This window comes from Erythrolamprus reginae, chromosome Z, assembly GCF_031021105.1.
Source record: "Erythrolamprus reginae isolate rEryReg1 chromosome Z, rEryReg1.hap1, whole genome shotgun sequence".
NCBI lineage: Eukaryota > Metazoa > Chordata > Lepidosauria > Squamata > Dipsadidae > Erythrolamprus > Erythrolamprus reginae.
The window spans coordinates 88780005-88803540 of NC_091963.1; the positions used below are offsets into that span (position 1 = coordinate 88780005).

The following is a 23536-nucleotide window of genomic DNA, read 5'->3' on the forward strand; positions in this document are numbered from 1 at the left end:
AAATATATATATAAAGATCCAAGTCCTCAGAGAGGGGCGATATAAATAAATGAATAAATACTTTTTATCCCTGTAGCTTAGGCCTGTCAAACTGGCACCCACCCTGCCTTTTTGCAAGGGCAAAAAATGTTGTGATACATCACAATCCAGGCTGCAACACGATCTAGTTTGACAGTCCTGCTAAGGCATAGGGTATTAATAAGGATTACAATTTTACTGTTTATTATTAACTTGATTATTGTTTATTCCTAAACCAGCATTGTTGCATACTTGTTGCTGACACATATTCTGCATGGCTGAAAAAATATATTTCGCATATACAGTCTTAACTATTACTGTTCCTCCAAAGAAGAGACAAGTGGAAATACTCTTAAAAGTAGAAGTAACATGCAGGAAACTGTATTTCAGCAATCACAATATTATAGCATGCAAAAGGAAAAACAAATCTTTCTTTCTTTTTTATTAACATAAATTATTGCAATTAAAGTCTAGGGTAGCAATATATTGATATTGACTAATAGGTGGGAGATAGATGCCTATGGTTATTTGGAACAGGATATTTAAAATCTTAGAGAAACAAGATCAAATCTCTGTTCTGTTCTATTCATTCTTCATTCTATTCTATTATTCTGTTCTACTCTATTCTAATCTCTATTCCAGTCTTTCTTTTGTTCAATTCATTCTTCATTCTATTGTATTATTTTATATACTCTATTCTTATTTCTATTCTATTCTATATTCTATTCTGTTCTATTATTGTATTCTATTCTGCTCTATGCTAATCTCTGTTCTGTTCTATTCATTCTTCATTCTATTCTATTCTGTTCTACTCTACTCTATTCTTTATTCTGTTCTATTCTATTCTACCCTACCTTACTCTATTCCAATCTATTCTATTCCAATCTATTCAATTCATTCTAATAATATGAATTTTGGCATTAATCATTAATAAATATCATCTTGTAGAAGAAAGCTTTTACAATTAATGATTGAGTAACCCTGAATTGTTATTTAGTGACCTATTGAGATAGTAATGATTTTAACTTATGGAATACAGTGATCCCCCGCTCGTTGCGAGGGTTCCGTTCCAGGACCCCCCGCAACGAGCGGGTTTTCGCGAAGTAGCGCTGCGGAAGTAAAAACACCATCTGCGCATGTGCAGATGGTGTTTTTACTCCCACAGCGCTAGCGAGGAACCGAAGATTGGGGGTGGCGCGGCTGTTTGCCGCCGGCATGGGGGGCTTCCTAGCAGCCCCCCAAACCTGGGTTGGGGGTCCGGGGGGTGCTGGCAAGCCCCCCATGCCGGCGGCGACATTTTAAAATAGCCGCGCCGCCCCCAATCTTTGGCTCCCCCGCGCTGGCTCTCGGCGCTTTCGAGCTGAGTCCGGGAGCGAATTCTCTTCCTGACTCAGCTCAAAAGCGCCGATAGCCAGCGCTAGCGAACGGCTCCTCCGCGCTGGCTCTCGGCGCTTTCGAGCTGAGTCCGGGAGCGAATTCTCTTCCGGACTCAGCTCAAAAGCGCCGATAGCCAGCGCTAGCGAACGGCTCCTCCGCGCTGGCTCTCGGCGCTTTCGAGCTGAGTCCGGGAGCGAATTCTCTTCCGGACTCAGCTCAAAAGCGCCGATAGCCAGCGCTAGCGAACGGCTCCTCCGCGCTGGCTATCGGCGCTTTCGAGCTGAGTCCGGGAGCGAATTCTCTTCCGGACTCAGCTCAAAAGCGCCGATAGCCAGCGCTAGCGAACGGCTCCTCCGCGCTGGCTATCGGCGCTTTTGAGCTGAGTCCGGGAGCGAATTCTCTTCCGGACTCAGCTCAAAAGCGCCGATAGCCAGCGCTAGCGAACGGCTCCTCTGCGCTGGCTATCGGCGCTTTCGAGCTGAGTCCGGGAGCGAATTCTCTTCCGGACTCAGCTCAAAAGCGCCGATAGCCACCGCTAGCGAACGGCTCCTCCGCGCTGGCTCTCGGCGCTTTCGAGCTGAGTCCGGGAGCAAATTCTCTTCCGGACTCAGCTCAAAAGCGCCGATAGCCAGCGCTAGCGAACGGCTCCTCCGCACTGGCTATCGGCGCTTTCGAGCTGAGTCCGGGAGCGAATTCTCTTCCGGACTCAGCTCAAAAGCGCCGATAGCCAGCGCTAGCGAACGGCTCCTCCGCGCTGGCTATCGGCGCTTTCGAGCTGAGTCCGGGAGCGAATTCTCTTCCGGACTCAGCTCAAAAGCGCCGATAGCCAGCGCTAGCGAACGGCTCCTCCGCGCTGGCTATCGGCGCTTTCGAGCTGAGTCCGGGAGCGAATTCTCTTCCGGACTCAGCTCAAAAGCGCCGATAGCCAGCGCTAGCGAACGGCTCCTCCGCGCTGGCTATCGGCGCTTTCGAGCTGAGTCCGGGAGCGAATTCTCTTCCGGACTCAGCTCAAAAGCGCCGATAGCCAGCGCTAGCGAACGGCTCCTCCGCGCTGGCTATCGGCGCTTTCGAGCTGAGTCCGGGAGCGAATTCTCTTCCGGACTCAGCTCAAAAGCGCCGATAGCCAGCGCTAGCGAACGGCTCCTCCGCGCTGGCTATCGGCGCTTTCGAGCTGAGTCCGGGAGCGAATTCTCTTCCGGACTCAGCTCAAAAGCGCCGATAGCCAGCGCTAGCGAACGGCTCCTCCGCGCTGGCTATCGGCGCTTTCGAGCTGAGTCCGGGAGCGAATTCTCTTCCGGACTCAGCTCAAAAGCGCCGATAGCCAGCGCTAGCGAACGGCTTGTCCACGCTGGCTCTCCGCGCTTTCGAGCTGAGTCCTGGAGCGAATTCGCTTCAGGACTCAGCTCGAAAGCGGCGAGAATGAACCGCGTGGGCGGGCGAAGGGCGGGCGGCAGCGAGGAGTTTGCGTGGGCGGTGGGGAAACTCCTCGCTGACGCCAGCAAGAGGGGGAAGACCCAGGGAAGCCGGTTGCCATCTACGCATGCGTGCCCATAGAAAAAACGGGCACGCATGCGTAGATGGTATTTTGACTTCCGGGTTGAAAAATAGCGAAGTACCCTGTTCGCAATGGTTGGGGACGCAATAAACGGGGGATCACTGTATGTTTTAAATGAAAAATCTGAATATTTATCATATGGAGGTTTGATTTAAGCAATTGTTTTGAAATAATGTATGAAATCTCAATTATTAAGAAAATTATAATATTGTAATGAAGATGAAGATAACAGGCTTGATAACATACCTAAAGACATTTTAGAGGTTTTTGGTTACGATAAAAGAAGGAATTTTAAAAAAGATATTGAGGAAGAGATTTAGGAAGGGGAGGAAATAATAGGCCCGAAAATGTTCCGTGAACATAATATACTAGTTGGGAGCAAATATATCTTATAAATCTATTATTTCCATTCATTATTTAGTTTGCTTAACAAATAAGATATAACATGGTTTCTTCCCTTGCACATTGGCTGATCTAGGTTTGCTTATTTATTTAGACAAGCTTCTGTACCCTCTGTTCTTTAAATTATTGATCATGCTAATTTCAGTTGGAATCTTTGTATGCCAGTGATGTCAATAATTAGGCAACCAGAACAACAGAATAACATAGTGGAAAGGGACCTCATTCTACCCCAAGCACCAAAGCTGCAAATAATTACGCAACAAGTCGTGATGGGTGAAAAAAAGTCAGGAGCTCTGCTTAGGCATGAAAATATGCCGCTCAGATACTATACTTTTCCGCCCACACTGAAAAAAAAATTAGAGGGAACATTGCTTTGGGACTGACTCAGTTTGCCTACTTTTCAAATGTGTGGTAGATTTTGGAATGGATAAGGCTTGTCCATTCATTACACAGGATGGATATCTAGCAGGATAGGAGTAAATTCCCTAGCAGTTGAACATATCACAGAAATCACAAATAGGATTTCAACATCTGCAAACATATATATGTACAAATACATACCTCCGAGAACCACTTAGAGAAAAGGCTGTGACTATTTATCTCTATCAATTGTCCAAAGCTGTACCTAAAAGTTCAATTAAAATAACCTCTTAAAACAAATATTATTCCTATCATGTTATGTAGAGAGCAATGATTAAAACGAAGTTGACTATCATTTTATTGTGAGAATTAACTAAAACAAATAAAGCTGAAACAGGGTTCATTTTGTCAACATGAAATATTGTTAAATAAGGAAAAATAACCAGTGTCAAAGTATTACCAATTTCAGAGTTATTATAGGTCATGACATTTCATTTATATTGCTCTGAAATACACAAATTCTTGTTTTCATTAAGATGTTTACATTGTTGTGGAAGCACCAGGTGCACAACAGGGATAGTATGATGTCCAAATGGGAAAACTCCAGATTAACAGAACTACATACGTACAATAATATTCAACCTTTGCAAATTAATGTTGAAATGAATGGTCATTTTCTTATGTAAGGAGACAGCAACCAGAAGTGGGTTGACTCATCCATCAGCCAATGAGGACTGAGCCTGTTTTTCCAATATTTTAAGGGATAAACTGTGAGAAGAGAGGATTAAGAGGGTTCCCAGTTGCTGTAGAAGGGGTGGCTATCCCTATATTGGCCACATTATACGCCTTATGCAATAGAGACCGAAATATTTTATTTATTTATTTAATTTATTAGATTTGTATGCTGCCCCTCTCTGCGAAGGGTGAAAGAGTGCTGCCGTTACTGGTGGTGCTGGGGGGATACTCTTATCGTCAGACAATTCTAAGTCTGGCCCTCCCTGCTCTTCAAGTTGAGCACCCCTGAATGCTGCACTGTAGGCTGGTTGAGGTGCAGACTGCCATGGCATATATTGGGATAGAATCACTGCTGAGAGAATTGGGAACCTGGCCAGGCAAGAATTGTCCCCTCATAGATTGCATGTACTCTGCAACCCCTTGCTTGATCCCGGCTGCTATCATTGCTTGAATGCCAGGATCCTGCATATACATTACAGGTGGGAAGGCCTGGGGGGGGGGGGGGGTGCCGGAAAGGCCATGGGCAGCTGGGGAGAGACAGAAGGAAGAGCAAGGGGATCTGGAGGGGACAGCTTTGGAGGGGCAGTTGGCACTGGAGGCCTCAAAGTAGATGAGTCAGGCAGAGGCTCATTTGAGGCCCGAAGAAGGATGTTATCAGCTGAGTCTAGTGACTGAGGTGGGGACAGCCCTGCACTGATAACCCTTTGAGAGGTAGAGGCTTTTTCAAACAATTCTGTTAGGGCCTTATGCCATCTAGATTCATTCCTCTTAGCTGCCTTAGTGGTTTTAGATCTGATAGTATTGGCGTTAGATTAGATTAGATTAGATTTATATGCCGCCCCTCTCTGCAGACTCGGGGTGGCTCACAACAATGGCAAAAACAGTACATAGTAACAAATCTAATATTTAACAATCTAATTTACACCTTTAAGTTAAAAAGTCCATAAAAGCAACCCCAATATATATAAAAAACAAGCACATAATCAATCATAGACCAAAACTACAAGGGCAAGGGGGAGATGTTTCAATTCCCCCATGCCTGACGGCAGAGGTGAGTTTTAAGGAGTTTACAAAAGCCAAGGAGGGTGGGGGCAATCCTAATCTCTGGGGGGAGCTGGTTCCAGAGGGTTGGAGCCACCACAGAGAAGGCTCTTCCCCTGGGTCCCGCCAGACGACATTGTTTAGTCGACGGAACCCGGAGAAGGCCAACTCTGTGGGACCTAACCGGTCGCTGGGATTCGTGCGCCAGAAAGCGGTCCCGGAGATATTCTGGTCCGGTGCCATGAAGGGCATGAGTGACTGTGAGCAATGACTCCTGATCCAAATAGGGGCGCAACTGGTGCACCAGGCGAACCTGGGCAAACGCCCCCCTCACCACAGCTAAAAGATGTTTCTCTAATGTGAGCTGTGGATCGAGGAGGACGCCTCCCCCAGGGTAATGGACGGACAGATGGAGTTGTCTTTGGGAGGCAACATCCACAGCCACTCCGTCTTATCTGGGTTGAGTTTGAGTCTGTTGACACCCATCCAGGCCCCAACAGCCTCCAGGCACCAGCACATCACTTCCACTGCTTCATTGACTGGACATGGGGTGGAGATGTACAGCTGGGTATCATCAGCGTACTGATGATACATCACCCCATGTCCTTGGATGATCTCTCCCAGCGGTTTCATGTAGATATTAAATAGCAGGGGGGAGAGGACCGACCCCTGAGGCACCCCACAAGGGAGAGACCTCGAGGTCGACCTCTGACCCCCCACTAACACCAACTGCAACCGGCCGGAGAGGTAGGAGGAGAACCACTGAAGAACAGTGCCTCCCACTCCCAACCCCTCCAGCCGGCGCAGGATACCATGTTCTGGGAGTGGGCATAATAAAAGCCCAGGGAGCTGGATGGTGAAGTTAATTGCTCCCCCACACCCCTGAACATTTGCTGATTGGGGAGGGTCTCCCTTGGGTCCTGATCCTGCACCGGTAGTGAAGCCATGAATGATAATCAAGAGTGCTTTATTTTTATTGATTTATTTCTTAGACCCCTTTTAAAATGGTGCTGAGCTGGCAGCTAAAAAGAGCAATTAAAATGGCCGCCGCTGAGAGGGCAAGGAAAAAAGGCGGGAAGAACCTACCAGCGCTTCACTACAAATATTCATCAGCAAGCTCTGGGCGGGAGCCCCCCTGGGCGAGCAAGCACCGTGGGAGATACACACTTAAATCGGCTCAAAACACACACACAGCCCAGCAGGAAAAAAACGATCCTTTTTAAATTGCGCGCCTGAGACGGGGTGATTGACAGTGTTGGCTCTACAGGGTGCGCGATCGCCTGCTGAATGAGAGGTGAGCGCTGAGGAGGAAAATTAGAGGCTGGGGGCTGAAAAAGCAGTTGGAAGCCTTTAAAGGTGCAGGGAAGTAACTCAATTGTGTCAACCCCTAACCCCCAACATTTCTCCCTTAGACTCTCCATGATTGACCTCTCCAGGTTCCTAAGAGGCCAGTAAGGGGTGTACATAAGTGCACTGGTGTGCCTTTCATCCCCTGTCCAATTGTCTTTCCTTTCTCTCACTTATCATATATATTCTCTTTCTTTCATATATCCTCTCCTCTAAGTTCACTTTTACCATTATACATGTCTATTTTTCTTCCTATGTATTTGTATATAGGACAAATGAATAAATGAATAAACAAATAAAATAAATAAGTAAAGGCTATGGCGGTGGGATAGCCCTGGTGACTGCGCCCCAAATAGCCTGGTCGTATTGATTGATTAGTCAGAGCAGGCAGGAGTGGCCTGGGGCCGGGTGGGGGGCAGGATCCCCTTGCTCTGTTTCTCCTGTGAGCTGCCTTTCTGAGCTGGTAACTGGGCTGTCAGGCCTCTTTTAAAAGGAACTTTTTTCTTTTTTTGAAAGGAATAAATGGAATGGAATGGAAACTTACAGATGGTAGAGAAAAAGAATGGAGGAGATAATATCCAGAGGAGTTGACTACACGTCCTAACTGAAGCGAGGACTGAGCCAAAAGCGGGAAAATGGCTGCCGGACAGAAAAAATATTGGAAAAACATGCTCAGTCCTCATTGGCTGACGGATGAATCAACTCATTTCTGGTTGCTGTCTCCTCCCAGTAAGGAAAATGCTACCTTGTGAATTAGATGCTATTTTGACTTTGGATATAGAAAACATTACTTAAAGTTACCTATGTGAAAGTCTAATGGTCAACTTCTGCGCCAGTGCTCTACAAAGGGACGTTTTACCAGTACCAGGAGGACCTACAATCAAAATATAGAATATTAAATAACTTAATTCCGCATGTTTCCTGCCACATCAGCTGACAGCATTGGCAGTCTCACAATAGTGACAAATCACACAAAATATTTAGTATATGAAAACAGAGCAAAGCAGTAATTGGGATTATATTTTGTTTCATCTTTCATTTTCTGTTGCAGTACTGTACAGGAGAAATAATATGGATTTTCTTACAGGATTATTCTACAAATAATTTAAGCCACTGAGGAGAAATATTCTCAATCTTGCAAAATGCTACAAGTTAAACATTACACTGAAATATTATAACTACATACTTTTTAATTAAAAAGATGATAATTACCATGTAGTAGAATAACTCTGTTCCATGATATCAAGTTGTTATCAACACTTCGATCAGAGAATAGTAATGCTGTGGTCACATAATTTAATAACTAATTAAAGAGTAAAGTAGAAAATAGTATATCAGAACAAAACTGAACATTTTATTAATTGTTTCCATCAATATGAAAAGCAAATCAGTCCAATGATATTAGGTTTGTTGTAGATTTAACAGACTTGAATAAAAACAAGATCAACTTGTAATTTTATCATCAAATCCTGAAAAAAACTATTTCAAAATTGTAGCTGCTGATACTATTTTATTTATTTATTTGGATTTCGAGCCTGACCTTCTCGGGTGGACTCAGGGCGACTTACAAGGTAAAAACAAATACAATACAGTAGTCCCTCACCTATCGCTGGTGTTACGTTCCAGACCTGGCCGTGATAGGTGAAATCCGCGATGGGGAATTTATCGATTGATAGTACTTATTTAAGTATTTATATTGTAATTGTTTGGTAAGTTTTCATTGTTTTAAGTGTTTATAAACCCTTCCCACACAGTATTTATTTTAGATACAGTATTTAAATACAGTATTTACAATTTTAGATTATTTTTTTTTAAAAAAACCTGCCGATCGAGTTCGGTGGGCTGTTTAAATCTGCCGATCGGCTTCCTCAAAAACCCGCGATGAAGTGAAGCCGCAGTAGGTGAAGCGCAGTATAGCGAGGGACTACTGTATACAAAATGTGAGAAATCCAGAGATAAAATCTAATCTAAATCCCCTAACAGTTAAAACCATATAACCCGATTCATTCAATCACAAACAAACTCTCCTCCAATCAGTCGGAGCAGAATGACGATGCTCAATGTCTCCAGGCCTGCTGGCAGAGGTGTGTTTTTAAAACCTTTCAGAAAGTCAGGAGGGTAGGGGTGGTACAGATCTTTGGGGGGAGTTGATTTCAAAGAACCGGAGCTGCCACATAGAAGGCCCTTCCCTTAGGGCTTGCCAGGCGACACTGCCTGGCTGATGGGATCTGAAGAAGGCCAACCCTGTGGGATCTAACTGGCTGCTGGGATGTGGCGAGGCAGAAGACGATCCCGTAAGTAGTCTTATTCAATATACTTAATTGTATTTTTTTCCTTTTTCTATTACATCTTAACTTTTTAAAAAGCAGGTTTTATGCAATGTCATTTCTTTGTATGCATTTATATTGTAATTATCTACAGTGATCCCCCGCTCGTTGCGAGGGTTCCGTTCCAGGACCCCCCGCAACGAGCGGGATTTCGCGAAGTAGCGCTGCGGAAGTAAAAACACCATCTGCGCATGTGCAGATGGTGTTTTTAACTTCCGCAGCGCTAGCGAGGAGCCGAAGATTGGGGGCGGTGCGGGTGTTTTAAAACGTCCCCGCCGACATGGGGGGCTCGCTAGCACCCCCCCAAACCCGGGTTGGGTTGGGGGTGCGAAATGACTTGGAGGAATGTGAAGCTGAAACCGGCTGATTTGGACTTCCCATTCCTCCAAGTCACTTCGCCGCTCGTGTCCTGGCTAAACCGGGCAGCAGGAGACAGGCTTTGAGTTTTGGCTGCGGGGCGAGGGAGTTAGGAAAGTCCTACTTCTCCCCCCGCAGCCAAAACTCAAAGCCTGTCTCCTGCTGCCCGGTTTAGCCAGGACACGAGCGGCGAAATGACTTGGAGGAATGTGAAGCTGAAACCGGCCGGTTTCAGCTTCACATTCCTCCAAGTCATTTCGCCGCTCGTGTCCTGGCTAAACCGGGCAGCAGGAGACAGGCTTTGAGTTTTGGCTGCGGGGCGAGGGAGTTAGGAAAGTCCTACTTCTCCCCCCGCAGCCAAAACTCAAAGCCTGTCTCCTGCTGCCCGGTTTAGCCAGGACACGAGCGGCGAAATGACTTGGAGGAATGTGAAGCTGAAACCGGCCGGTTTCAGCTTCACATTCCTCCAAGTCATTTCGCCGCTCGTGTCCTGGCTAAACCGGGCAGCAGGAGACAGGCGGTGGGCTGGGAGCCGCAGGCGAAAGGAGCTCGGGCATTGTTCTCCGGACCCCGCCCGCAGCCTGGAGAGGGAAAGGGCCGCCGCGGGGCTGAGCGGGCGGGGTCCGGAGAACAATGCCTGGCGCCGCGCTCCGATGCCCGAGCTCCTTTCGCCTGCGGCTCCCAGCCCACCGCCTCGCTGGTTGGCTTCTCCTCCTGCTCAGCCTCGCCTCGGCCTTTGTGCGCGGCTTGTCCCGACAGCCCCCCACCCCAGCACTTTGAATCCAGCAGCTTCTGCTGGATACGGGCGGTGGGTGGGACGAGCGGCGCGGAAGCCAGGGGCTGTGGCAGCTCGCCCCCCCATCGCCCGTATCCAGCAGAAGCAGCGGGATTCAAAGTGCTGGGGTGGGGGGTGTCCCGACAGCCCCCCACCCCAGCACTTTGAATCCAGCAGCTTCTGCTGGATACGGGCGGTGGGTGGGACGAGCGGCGCGGAAGCCAGGGGCTGTGGCAGCTTGCCCCGCCCATCGCCCGTATCCAGCAGAAGTGGCGGGATTCAAAGGGATTCAAGGCTAACTTCTGCGCTTGGCTTGAGGACTCAGCTGGGAAGCGGCACGGGTGTTTTAAAAGGTCTCCGCCGGCATGGGGGGCTTCCTACCACCCCCCAACCCGGGTTTGGGGGGGTGCTAAGAAGCCCCCCATGCCGGCGGAGACCTTTTAAAACACCCGTGCCGCTTCCCAACTGAGTCCCGAAGCCAAACGAACCCGGGTGGCCGGGCGAGCAGCGAGCAAATGGCGGGTGGCCGGGCGAAGGGCGGGCGAGCGGGTGCTGGGGGGGGGGGGCTTCTCGCCCTCCCGCCAGCAAGAGGGGAAAGACCCAGGGAAGCCGCCCAGCAGCTGATCTGCCCGGCGGGGAACACCATCTACGCATGCGTGGCCATAGGAAAAAAGGGCGCACATACGCAGATGGTGTTTTTACTTCCGGGTTGAAAAATCGCGATATAGCCCGTTCGCAATGGTCGGGGACGCAATAACCGGGGGATCATTGTATATGATTTTTCCTTTTCTATTTCTGGTATTTTAAAAGCAATGAATTAAGTAAAAATAAGAATAGGAAATTAGATTCTTTTGTTAGTAAATAATTATTTTTCCAAAACCCCTTTCCCACTTTGTACAATGGAAGTATGGTATTATACACACATTATAAATTAAGATTTGGGGAACTGATCAAGCTATATCAAAGCAAATGGAATTTGGGAATAAAATAGCATTCCCATTTCTGAATTATATCTTTCTTATAAATACCAAGACTTTCTCAATATCCTCATTTTTAATTGCCTGTATTTTCAGGATTCAAGAATGGAGAATTTATAATATGTAATCCTAAATTAGATAGTTTAGCTTTTTAAAATTGAATACTGTATTTGTACAAATGTTACATGAGATTTGCTTCAGAAAAGAAACATTTTTCACTCATTGGAAAATAATGTATGTACAAACATTTCCAAAATACAGCGATCCCTCGATTATCGCGAGGGTTACGTTCCAAGACCTCTCGCGATAATCGATTTTTCGCGATATAGCGGCGCGGAAGTAAAAACACCATTTTTGGCTGCCCCCCCCAGTGCCTCCGGCGCCCTCGCCGCTACCGCCCGCCCGCCCCCTCCTCTACCTGAGCTACCTGTTGCTGGGCAGCGCCGCATTCTGGGCGCTCGAGTCGCCCCTGGAACGCGACGTGACGGAGCGGCTCCTGAAGGAGAAATGGGAGCTCCTGGTGAACTTTCCAGTGGGAGCAGAAGCTCACGCCTCTTCTCCGCTGGAGCGGGCAGCTGTCCTCGCCCGCCTCTGCTCCCCTTCGTCCAGCTCCCACTCACCCGCTGAGCCCAGGAGCAGCCACATTGCCACCAGCGCAACAGCTGCTCTGCAAAACTTTGGGGGGGAGGAGGGTCAGGGGGAGGCTCCCTTCCAGCCAGCCGGACCCTCACGCCCAGCATGCCGCCTGCCTTTCTCCTTCGCTCCCTTGCGCCAAACCGAATGGCCACTGCGCTGCCCTTGCGACGTCCCAGAGCCCAGGCTGCTCCCACCTTGCCCGAAGGTAGGAGTGGTCGCGACGGCTCACGCCTTCTCCTTGGAGCCCCTTGGCACTTTATATACTGTACTGCAAAAGAGGGCGGTTAAAATAACCGTGGTATAGAAAAAAACCCGTGCACGTATTTTTAATGTATTATTTTTTGAAAAATCACGATATAGCGTTTCGCGAAGATTGAGATCGCGAAAATCGAGGGACCACTGTATATGAAATGAACCAATAAAAGAAATTTTTTTTCCCCTTAATGCCATATCACAAGTACAACTAAGATTCCTTCCTTCCCTTCCTTCTCTCTCTCTGTATTAAGTCTGATGAAAGGGACTAAGGGATGACATAATAGCAGTGTTCCAAAGCCACAAATCTATTCTTCAAAGCACCTGAGGGCAGGACAAGAAGCAATGGGTGGGAAATTAATGGAGAGTAGCAACCTAGAATTAAGGAAAAATTTCCTGACAGTTATAACAATTAATCAGTAGAAGAACTTGCCTCCAAAAGTTATAAATGCTACAACAATGGAAGCTTTTAAAAAAAGATATCGTATAACCATTTGTCTGAAATGGTATAGGGTCTCCTGTCTAAGAAGGTTTGGACTAGAAGACCTTCAAGGTCTCTTCCAACTGTTATTCTATTAAATTGATTTAAGATTCTAATGGATTGTGGATAGAAAATATATTGAAAATAGGAATATTGTGTTGTGAAATTAACACAATATTCTCCTGTCTAAGAAAGTTTGGACTAGAAGACCTTCAAGGTCCCTTCCAACTGTTATTCTATTAAATTGATTTAAGATTCTAATGGATTGTGGATAGAAAATGTATTGAAAATAGGAATATTGTGTTGTGAAATTAAGAGAAAAGGGGAGCATATAATAGATTTGAATGAAGGTGATTTTAAAACAATTTAAAAACTATATACAATTAATCTCAACTTCACACTTTCACATACTTGTTGCAGATCCTAATTAAAAGGAAAGGTTTTCCAAACTGTCTTGGAACTTTAGTATTGTAATATTAGTAATTTTCTCTGTGTTTGGACTTTGTTCGCCAGACTACAGAGTCGAAAGCACCAGCCTGAAGATGACGAGTGAGACCTCGTCAAAACATCACCAGGAATCTCTGAAACTTACATGGGAAGAAACCCGAATATGCCAAGACCTACACACACGCGTGCGCACACACACACTGGACTGCACTTCACAGAAAAGGTGTTGGCTTACCTGAATGCCTATTCTCACTTGGTTGCACAATAGTCCAGGAATGAGTTGCTACAATCTGACCTGACTAATTATTGAGTCTATGTTTTTCAGCCACTCCTTCTGGCCTCTCTGAGCATGTTCCAGTTTTCAACAAAGTGAAGGCTGAAGACTTGTACATAATGTTAGAGACAAGGTGGCTCCAGATCCCACAAATATTCTGTAAGGCAGGGCGAGAGTATTGTGCAACCAACTGAGAATAGGCATTCAGGTAAGCCAATGCTCTTTCTCCAGGATGATTGCAAAATAGTCCAGGAATGGGATATACCAAAGTCTAATATCCCTAAGGGTGGGTAGGTATTGGGACTGGATCCCCCAAGGCTAAGTGAACCTGTTACAAAAACCCTCCTCCCAAGAAAGCCTCTACTGAGGCAAGAATTTCAAATTTGTAATGTCTAATGAAAGGGGAAGAGGCCACCTTGCAGATTTATCCGAGAGGCTTGTGTGGTCCATGCAACAGTGGTAGCTGCACTTCTCGTGGAGTGTGCAGTATGCAACTGGGAGCCGGGAGAGACAGTGTTTGATATGTTTTAGCGAGGCACACTATAATCCAGTGACCAATAGTCAAGATGACCATTTAGTGCCCATTGAAAGGTGTTGAAGAGAGACAAAGCGCTGACCACTTGACATAAATTCTTAGGGCCCTGTTTGGCCTGCCCATGTCTGCACAGCTGGTCACAGATCCTGAGGATCGAGAGACATTTTTGGTGTGATACCATAGGCCCCTGAACCTGGCACCCGAATTTGATAGCGAGGAGGTCGGAGAGAATTTGCTGTCAGAGGCTGAATGCCAACCAGGGCCTTCTGCACTTCCCGAGGTGCACGTGACTGACTCAGGAGAAGAGCAGGAGCCTCTTCTTGATGCTAGAACATGCAGGGCTGCTAAAAGGCAAAAGTGGCTAAGCAGGAGGAGGTTTCTTTGTGAATAGATCTGTAGAATAACTGACCATGCCCTTGAACTATTTAAGGCTTAGCCACATGATGCTTCAGTGCGGAAGACAACTTTGTTTTGTTCCGGTTCAGCTCTCTCTCTCTCGGATATTCTTGCTTAGATTATGAATTACAAACCAGCAATTTTGGCTAATGCCAACCCAAGGTTCAGCAAAACACGGCTCGCAAGCCACATGTGGCTCTTTGGCACCTAGAGAGATCCTGCACTGGATACATGGTTGGGCGTGATTTTAAAAGTGAGAGAAAACCAGCGGGAAGGGAAGGGCCTGCAAACACACACGCTTTAAAAGTGAGAGAAACCTGTGCTGGATACATAGTCCGGTGTGACTTTAAAAGTGAGAGAAAACCAGCATGGGAGGTGGGAGGGAAGGGCATGCCTCTGATTGGTTTTCGGTGAAGTGTTCTGTGGGATGAATAGGCTTTTGGGCCCGTTCGGTGAAGGGGCTGGAACGGTAGGGGCTGGGACAGAAGAGCTAGGATGAAGAGCTGGGGCTGATTCAGCCAAGGAGAAAAGGCAACGCCCAATGTCTGGGGGCGGAACACAACCATACATGGCCAAGCGGAGGAAGTGGAAAGTCCTAGACCCTTTGGGGACAAGGCCTGTGAAGAAATTACTGGCTGCTCCTGCCTGAAGGGATTAGATACAGAACAATCACTGCAGAGGAGCCTATTCTCTCTAACTGCCTACTGGCCCATAGCTGGATGAGGCCTATCCTTTGACTTGGGAGAACCCCTTTCCCCCCCTTGTGTGATTTTTCTGAGGACTTTCTGGGAACAGAGGCCCCCGCCTGCTCTGATCATAGGAGCAATCGGCCATCATATGCAGAATCAAACACTGAGCTGGAGACAAGGCTGATATTACTGACCGAAGCCAAGTCAGGGGGCTGGTCAACCACCCAATAGGTTGATGGCTGAAGGCAAATACCCAGAAGGTGATGGTCTAGTAGGACTATCCCACCCCTAGCTATAGACTTGCTGTTGAAAGTTTAGGTTGTGGTAGGGCCTGAGAGATAGAGAGATGAGAAAATCTACTTAGGATTGAGGCCGCAGGCAAGGCATGAGCACAGGGCCAAGACAAAGCAGCTACAGGCATTCAAATGGCCACCACAACCTTGAGGTAAGGTGTGAGCAGAGGGTCAAGACAGAGGACACTTAAGGGTCTCAAAATGGCAGTCACAGCCTTGGAATAAGGCATGAGCACAGGCCAAGGCAAAGGCACTTAAGAAGGGTTCTTGAGATATCCCGATCAAGTGGCAACACTAGCTGTCAGCTGCGAGCCTCCGGAGGAAAGGAGGTGCCAAGAGAGAGCAACTGTCACTAAGCAGAACAGTACCTTGCTTAGTGCCAGGAGAGAGCAACATAGTGAACACAAGAACAAGGGGACATAATCTGAAGTTAGTTGGGGGAAAGATCAAAAGCAACAAGAGAAAATATTATTTTACTGAAAGAGTAGTAGATCCTTGGAACAAACTTCCAGCAGACGTGGTTGGTAAAGCCACAGTAACTGAATTTAAACATGCCTAAACATGAATTTAAACATATATCCATCCTAAGATAAAATACAGAAAATAGTATAAGGGCAGACTAGATGGATCATGAGGTCTTTTTCTGCCCTCAGTCTTCTATGTTTCTATGTTTCTTACCATCACCGAGTAGAACAGCGCCTCGCTTAGTGCCTACGCACGCCACACTCTGCCTGAGGAATGGACGGAGGGATCCAGCCAACAGTCTTTAAGAAGCTGAGGCAAAGGGTTGTGCGGTGGAAAAAATATCCTCTCTCAGTTTAAATGTCTCCAAAATGGCGTTTCAGACAAGCAAGCACTTGGAAATGGCAACTACAGCTACAGAGATAGCTTTCACCTGGGAGAGAGCTGAACAGACACTAATGGTCCGAGGCCAGAGTCAGCAGGGCGTGGTGGCAACAAGCCAAAACCTCAAAGGGCTTAGTGGCTTGTAAATGTCCTTTTAATTTAATTTAATTTATTTTAAAAATAGGATTAATTTGAAATGGCCAAATTGAAAGGAATAAACCTGAATCCAGAAATCCAGATGTCCAGGAATGGTTTTGCTAGAGATGAAACTGTCAAGACAACTGTTTCAGATCTGACTGGGGCAGAAACTGGGAAACTGGGGCATGCTCAGAGAGGCAAGGAGGAATGGCTGAAAAACATATACAGTAGTACCTCTAGATACGAGTTTAATTCATTCCAGAACGGAGCTGTATGTCGAACAACTCGTATCTGGAACAAATGGCTTTAGACCAGTGATGGGCAACCTTTTGAGCTTGGTGTGTCAAAATTCGCCAAAAAACTGAGCATAACTCGGGTGGTGTGTCACCTTGAGAAAAAAACTGGGCGGCATAGAAGTATATATATATATATATGTATGTATGTATGTATGTATGTATGTATGTATGTAGGTAGGTAGGTAGATATATAGGTAGGTAGGTAGGTAGGTAGACAGATAAACAAACAAAAAATAAATATAAATATAAATAAATAATAAATCCCTTCTTTTTTATTAAAAGAAATTAATAATAAAACAAAACCAAACTCTATTACTATTAAAACTAAAACAACCAGCAAATTCAAAAACATAACTATTAATAAAAACAGGTGAGGGTTGGGGGTTTTCTTTCTCTGTTATTATTTAAGTGCTTTTACCATATGCTTTAAATCAGTGATTTTCAACCTTTTTTGAGCCGCGGCACATTTTTTACATTTACAAAATCCTGGGGCACACCACCAACCAAAATGACACAAATCTAATAAATAAATAAATAAATAAATAAATAAATACATACATACATACATACATACATACATACATACATAACCCCCTCATATATACAATCCCATGTAACATCCCCTTATAAATACAGTCAATCATCAATCATCCCTCCTCAAATTTATACCACTGTCTCATTTCTGGGTATTTCTCCTGTCTTTCCCCCTTTTCTCTCATGTTTCTCATTTCTCTCTCTTCCTCCCTTTTCCCCTCATTCCTTCTCCCTCTCACTTCTCCTCTTTTTCCATCCCTGTCTCTTTCCCCCCCTTATGTGTGTGTGTGTATACATTCGAACCATTTCCAAAACCAGTTGAGGGCTGGGTTTTTTTTATCTTTTATTCTTTTCAAAAACAGGTGTGGGCTGGGGGTGGGTTCTTTTTATTTGGATGCTTTTTACCATATGCTTCAAAAATCACCTCTCTCTCTCTTTTGTTTCTCTCTCCTCTCATTCTCTGCCTCAATCATTTTCTCATTTCTCCTTTTTTCTCCCCTTTTTGTTCTCATTTCTCTCGCTCTCCTTTTCTCTCCCTATCTGTCTTGCTTTCTCTTGCTATCTTTTTTCTCTCTTGCCTTCCTTCTCTCTCTCTCTCATTCTCTTATTTTCTTTCTCTCTCTCTCTTGTTCTTTCTCTCTCATGCTTTCTCTTGTTCTTTTAAAATTTTTTAAAAAGTGTGGGCGCACGCTACTACGCATGCGTGAGTTCTGACATCCATAATTCGCTACCCCTCCTCTCTCTCTTTCTCTCTCCTCCTTCCTCTCTCATCTCTCTTCCCTTTCTCATTCCCTTTCTCTCTATCCTTTCTATCTCTCACTCTTTCCTTCTCTCCCTCCCTTTCTCTCATTCCCTCTTTCTCTCTCTCCTTTCTATCTCTCACTCTTTCCTTCTCTCCCTCCCTTTCTCTCTTTCCTTTCCCTCATTCCCTCTTTCTCTCTATCCTTTCTATCTCTCTTTCCTTCTCTCCCTCCCTTTCTCTCTCTTTCCTTTCTCTCATTCCCTTTCTCTCTATCCTTTCTATCTCTCACTCTTTCCTTCTCTCCCTCCCTTTCTCTCTTTCCTTTCCCTCATTCCCTCTTTCTCTCTATCCTTTCTATCTCTCTTTCCTTCTCTCCCTCCCTTTCTCTCTCTTTCCTTTCTCTCATTCCCTCTGTCTCCTGGGGCTGACTGCGCCTGCCCTGCACCCCCAACCGCGGAGGGAAAGCATTTGCCTTTCGGCACCGCCAACCCGCCCTCCACCAGCAGCAAAAGCCTGAACGACGGAGCCGAAAGCAGCAAAAGCCTAAGCGGCCTTTGGCGCCTTCCCCTCCACCAGCTGCAAAAGCCTGAACGACGGAGTGCCCCGCCGCTTAGGCTTTTGCTGCTTCTGGGGGGGTGCACCGTTTATTTGGCGCCTTCCCCTCCACCAGCAGCAAAAGCCTGAACGACGGAGCGCCCCGCCGCTTAGGCTTTTGCTGCTTCTGGGGGGGTGCACCGTTTGCCTTTGGCGCCTTCCCCTCCACCAGCAGCAAAAGCCTGAACGACGGAGCGCCCCGCCGCTTAGGCTTTTGCTGCTTCTGGGGGGGTGCACCGTTTGCTTTTCGGCTCCGTCGTTCAGGCTTTTGCTGCTGGTGGAGGGGAAGGCGCCAAAGGCAAACGGTGCACCCCCCCAGAAGCAGCAAAAGCCTAAGCGGCGGGGCACGCCGTTTGCCTTTGGCGCCTTCCCCTCCACTAACAGCAAAAGCCTGAACGACGGAGCGCCCCGCCGCTTAGCCTTTTGCTGCTTCTGGGGGGGGTGCACCGTTTGCTTTTCGGCTCCGTCGTTCAGGCTTTTGCTGCTGGTGGAGGGGGGTAGTTGGCGGTGCCGATGCCAAATGCTTTCTCTCCGCGGTGGGGGGTGCAAATGGCGCGACGTCTACGCAGGTTTTTTTTTTTAAAGACTCTTTTTTGCGAGCCCGGCATGATTTTTTTAAATTACAGATTAATAATAACCCCTCATCCTTCCCCTCTTCCCCTCCCTCTCTCCCTTTATATTTAACCCTTCCTTCCTCTCTCCCTCTCTCCCTCTCTTTCACTTTTCTCTTTGGTGAACCCCCCAAAGCCCAAACTGTTCAGACTCAAGAAAAAGCTTATCAAGGGGGGTGGGGGGGGGGGGTTGTGAAAATCTAGTTATGAGCCGCCAAAGACGTCCACGCAGGGTTTTTTTTTTTCCACTCTTTTTTGCGAGCCCGGCATGATTATTTTTAATTACAAATGAATAACCCGGTAAGGGTTTACCTGTAACAGCTATAAGAGAAACGGCAATTAAGTTATTCAGCCCTCCCCGATGCGATCGACCCAAGGTGAGAAGACACCATGCGCTGCTCGTGGAGGGAAAGAAGCGAAGGAGGGGAGGGGAGGTTGGAGTAGATTTCCTGGCGGAGCGATATGGGATGAGCAGTTTAATGTAAGCAAAGTAGGACCCCGGGTAAATAGCCCTGGGAGTGAAATTAAAATTGCAACCGGCGCAATTTTTTTAAAAATTGGTGCAAAACAAAATTAAGGGGAGAGGAAAAATAATAATAATAATTGCAGTTGCTGTACTTGCAGTCGGTGGGAAATTGGAAAGCGGGGAGATTTGCATCTTCACCACTCTAAGCTCCCTGTTTCTCCGGCGTGTCACCTAAAATGGCTCCGCGTGTCAGTGCTGACACGCGTGTCATAGGTTCGCCATCACTGCTTTAGACTTTGTTTTTCCCCTCCGAGATAACCAGAAGCAAGGATTCTTGCGCCACCTAGTGGAAGCTTGGCTCGTATTCCGAATTTGAGCTCGGGTCTCGAAAAGAAATTTCGCTCCCGTTGTGGCTCGTAACTTGGAATACTCGCATGTGGAGCAGCTCGTATCTAGAGGTACTACTGTACTCAGTAACTAGATAGATTAGACTGTAGCAACCCATTCCTGAACTATTTTGCAACCATATTGGAGTCTTATTTTCAGCTATCTTATCCTTACCAATAATTCCACTCTATTTTCAGTACTCCTGCAATTAGTATTGGGCGAACCGAACTTGCATAGTTCGGGTTCGTACCGAACTTTGCGGTGTTCGGCATGCCAAACCTGAACTTTTTAAAAAGTCCATGTTCAGGTTTGGCATTCGAACGAACTCCGCGATGCCCCAATCAACAGCCTTGTTGTAAGCAGGAAATGCAAGGACCGGCTGTGATTGGCCATGCGTCCGGCTGACCAGTGATTGGCCAGCCGGACGCATGGCTGAGGTTGATCCGGAGGGAAACCTGACCTGCCTGTATAAAAGGCAGGACCATGCGGTCCATCGCCATTAATAGAGCTATTAGTTAGTTAGGGACAGTGCTGTTGCTGCTGCTGACAAGGAGAGATAGGTTGGGGAGATTTCTAAGATCACCTAGGCTGCATCTGGTGGCTGCTGCCACTGAAAGGGAGATTTCTCCACTGTGCAATTGTCTTCAAAATGTCAGAGCAGCTAGGCATCCAAGGTAAAGAAAGAACAAAACTTGTGTGGGCAGAGGGCAGTTCTTCTGTACCCGAGGGGCATTTCTCAAGTGTGCCAATTTGTTCCTGTGGTCACATACAGCTGACCATCCAGCCAAGGCAAAGAAAGCTAAAGACCTGTGTGGTCAGGGGGCAGTTCTTCTGTGCCCAAGTTACAGTTCTCAAGTGTGCCAATTTGTTCCTGTGGGCACAGCCAACTAAGCCAAGGCAAAAAAAGAACAATACTTGTGTGGGCAGGGGGCAGTTCTTCTGTGCCCAAGTTGCAGTTCTTAGGTGTGCCAATTTGTTCTTGTGGGCACAGCCACCTAGCCATCAAGCCAAGGCAAAAAAAAGAACAATACTTGTGTGGGCAGTTCTTCTGTGCCCAAGTTGCAGTTTTCAAGTGTGCCAATTTGTTCCTGCAGGCACAGCCATCTAGCCATCAAGCCAAGGCAAAAAAAGAACAATACAAAAAAGACTTTTTGAGGGCCTGTCTCCCTGCATCTGCTGGCTGCCACTGAAAGGGGAACCAAACTTGCATAGTTGTGGTATGTGTGGATTTTTTTAAAAAAAAAATTGTGGGAAAGATTCACGTAGCAGTGATAGATCTAGGCAGTCCAGAGTTTAAAAGGGGCCTGTCAGTCTTGCATTGCTGCTACTGACCTCTGGGTCAACGATAGACTTGTCCTACGTGCAGATTGGGTTGAAAAAGTTACTGTAGACATGATAAATCAGGGTTTCCAGTAATTAAAACAGGGCGGTCAGTCTTGTATTGCTGCTACTGACCTCTGGCACTTGTAATTTTGGGTCAACCACAGGGCCAATTTCTTTCTCTTCATTTCCTTTTTCTATCTAATAAAAAGCCACTAGTGCTCTCTGTCAGTTTAATTTTGGGTCAAACAGGGGCCACTTCCTTTCTCTGCATCTCATTTTTCTATCTAATTAAAAGCCACTAGTGCTCTCTGTCAATTTAATTTTGGGTCAAACACGGGGCCACTTCCTGTATCTGTGAATTTACTGTTTTCCTGCCTAATACAAGGGCTCTGCTGCTGTCTGGGCATTTAATTTTTACAGGGCATTTAATTTTTCAATTCTAGGTCCACCTGAATGCCGCACCTTTTTGTGTTCCCAATTTTCTTGGGCCAGTGTCACTGCAGGGCTTCATCCATGAAGAAAGCCGTGAAAAAGGGCCGTGGCGGTGCTGCTGGTGGTGGTAATGGAGCTGGTGCTGCATGGGCAGGGAGAGGGCGTGTAACATCTGCGTCTCAAACCCCTATCTCTGGTGCAAGCGGGCACCTGGGTTTGGGGCCTATATTGGCAGGCCCCAAAACTGCTTCCAGACTGGTGAGCAAGAAGAAGTTGGAGATAATATGGCATGCAGCAGCTACTAGTTCTGTGGTATTGCCTTCTACACACGATACTTCAGCTGCGAGTTCAGAGCCCTCGTAATCATCCCCCTTCAAAGCAGCAAGGCCATCTTAGCCAGAAGCAGTGGAGTATTTAATGCTCTTCGATGACACTTCTAACTGGGATGCCATGGGCCGTCCACCTGCCCCATCCCCAGTTGCAGACCTTGGGCTTCTGGATAGCCAAGAGCTTCTGCTGGAGAATGAGGAAGTGTCCAGGGCATCATCAGGGAAGACCACGATGGAGGATGATGAGACCCAAATCCCCGCTCCTGCCGCTTACAGCAATGTTGAGGCTGAGAGGGAGGCTAGCGGGGAGGAGTGGGTGGAAGAAGATGCCAGGGGTGATGACGAGGTGCTAGATCCCACATGGACCGAAGGCTGGCAGAGTTCAGAGGAGGAAGACGCTGTAGTGGTCCCACAGTCCCAGGCAGTCAGCAGAAGAGGGAGAAGGGTGCAAACCCTCAGCGCTCAGTCTGCTGGTACTACTGCCCACCGTGGCCAGGGACCGAGGGCGCCACATGTGCCACAAAGAACCTCACCAGCATGGCATTTTTCAAGCAGTTTACAGATGACAAGACAAAGGTCATTTGCACACTCTGCCACCAGTCCCTGAAGCGAGGGAGAGGTGTTAACAATCTCAGCACCACCTGCCTGACCAGGTACCTGAATACAAAACATGAGCTTCGTTGGCAGCAATACCTTCAAAGTATTCAAACGCCTGGGTCTTCCTCTTCTGCCCAGGATGCCTCAGCCCCTGCCACTACCTCCCCAACAACAAGGCCACCTGTCTCTCCCCAAAGGGACAATGTAGGATCACCACCAACACCACCTCCACCACCACCACCATCACCAAGCCTATCTATACCGTCCCAGGGAAGCTTTCAGCTGTCCATCCCTCAAACTTTGGAGAGAAAGCGGATGTTCGGCCCATCTCACCCACGAGCCCAGGCCCTGAATGCCAGCATTTCAAAGCTGCTGGCATTTGAAATACTCCCCTACCGCTTGGTGGAGACAGGAATTTTCAAAAATTTTATGGAAGTGGCTGTCCCACAATACATCATTCCCAGCTGCTACTACTTTTCACTCCAGACCATCCCTGCCCTGCACCAACATGTAGTGGAGAAAGTTAGGTGTGCACTGCGCAAGGCTGTCAGTTCCCGCTTTCACATGACCACCGATACATGGACCAGTAAACATGGCCAGGGCCGGTACATCTCTCTCACTGCCCACTAGGTGAATGTAGTGGCGGCTGGGAATGAGGCTGGAAGCAATTTAGCGCATATCTTTCTACCACCCAGGATTGCTGGACATCAGTCGGTGCCTCCTGTTTCCTCCTCCTCCTACTTCACTCTCCACATCCAGTAAGCGCAGTGCAGCAACCTCCGACTTGGGCCGAGCGGGGTTGATGCACATCCCTTGCCTGGTGCATGTGCTCAACTTGGTGGTGCAGAAGTTCCTGGCCCATTATCCAGGCACATCGGCACTGCTGAATACAATGTATGTGGTGTGCGTGCACTTTTGCTGTTCCCACCCTGCTGCTGCTCGCCTATCTTCCCTGCAGAGGAACTTT

At 47.1% G+C, this 23536-nt stretch overlaps 1 protein-coding gene across 4 annotated transcripts in view; it reads right to left on the reverse strand.

Moving 5' to 3' along the window:
• The window catches only part of TRIP13 (thyroid hormone receptor interactor 13), an 84229-nt gene that overhangs the window by 31313 nt on the left and 29380 nt on the right, over positions 1–23536 (reverse strand). For 3 of the 4 annotated variants that reach the window (XM_070729735.1, XM_070729734.1, XM_070729736.1), the window contains 3 exons: positions 8048–8138; positions 7637–7709; positions 3914–3977 (listed from right to left, as the gene is read on the reverse strand). The exons of the other annotated variant lie outside the window; for it this stretch is intronic. In XM_070729735.1, coding sequence (XP_070585836.1) covers positions 3914–3977; positions 7637–7709; positions 8048–8138 — 228 coding nt within the window. The remainder of the gene's footprint in view (positions 1–3913; positions 3978–7636; positions 7710–8047; positions 8139–23536) is intronic. 4 annotated transcript variants of the gene reach the window in all.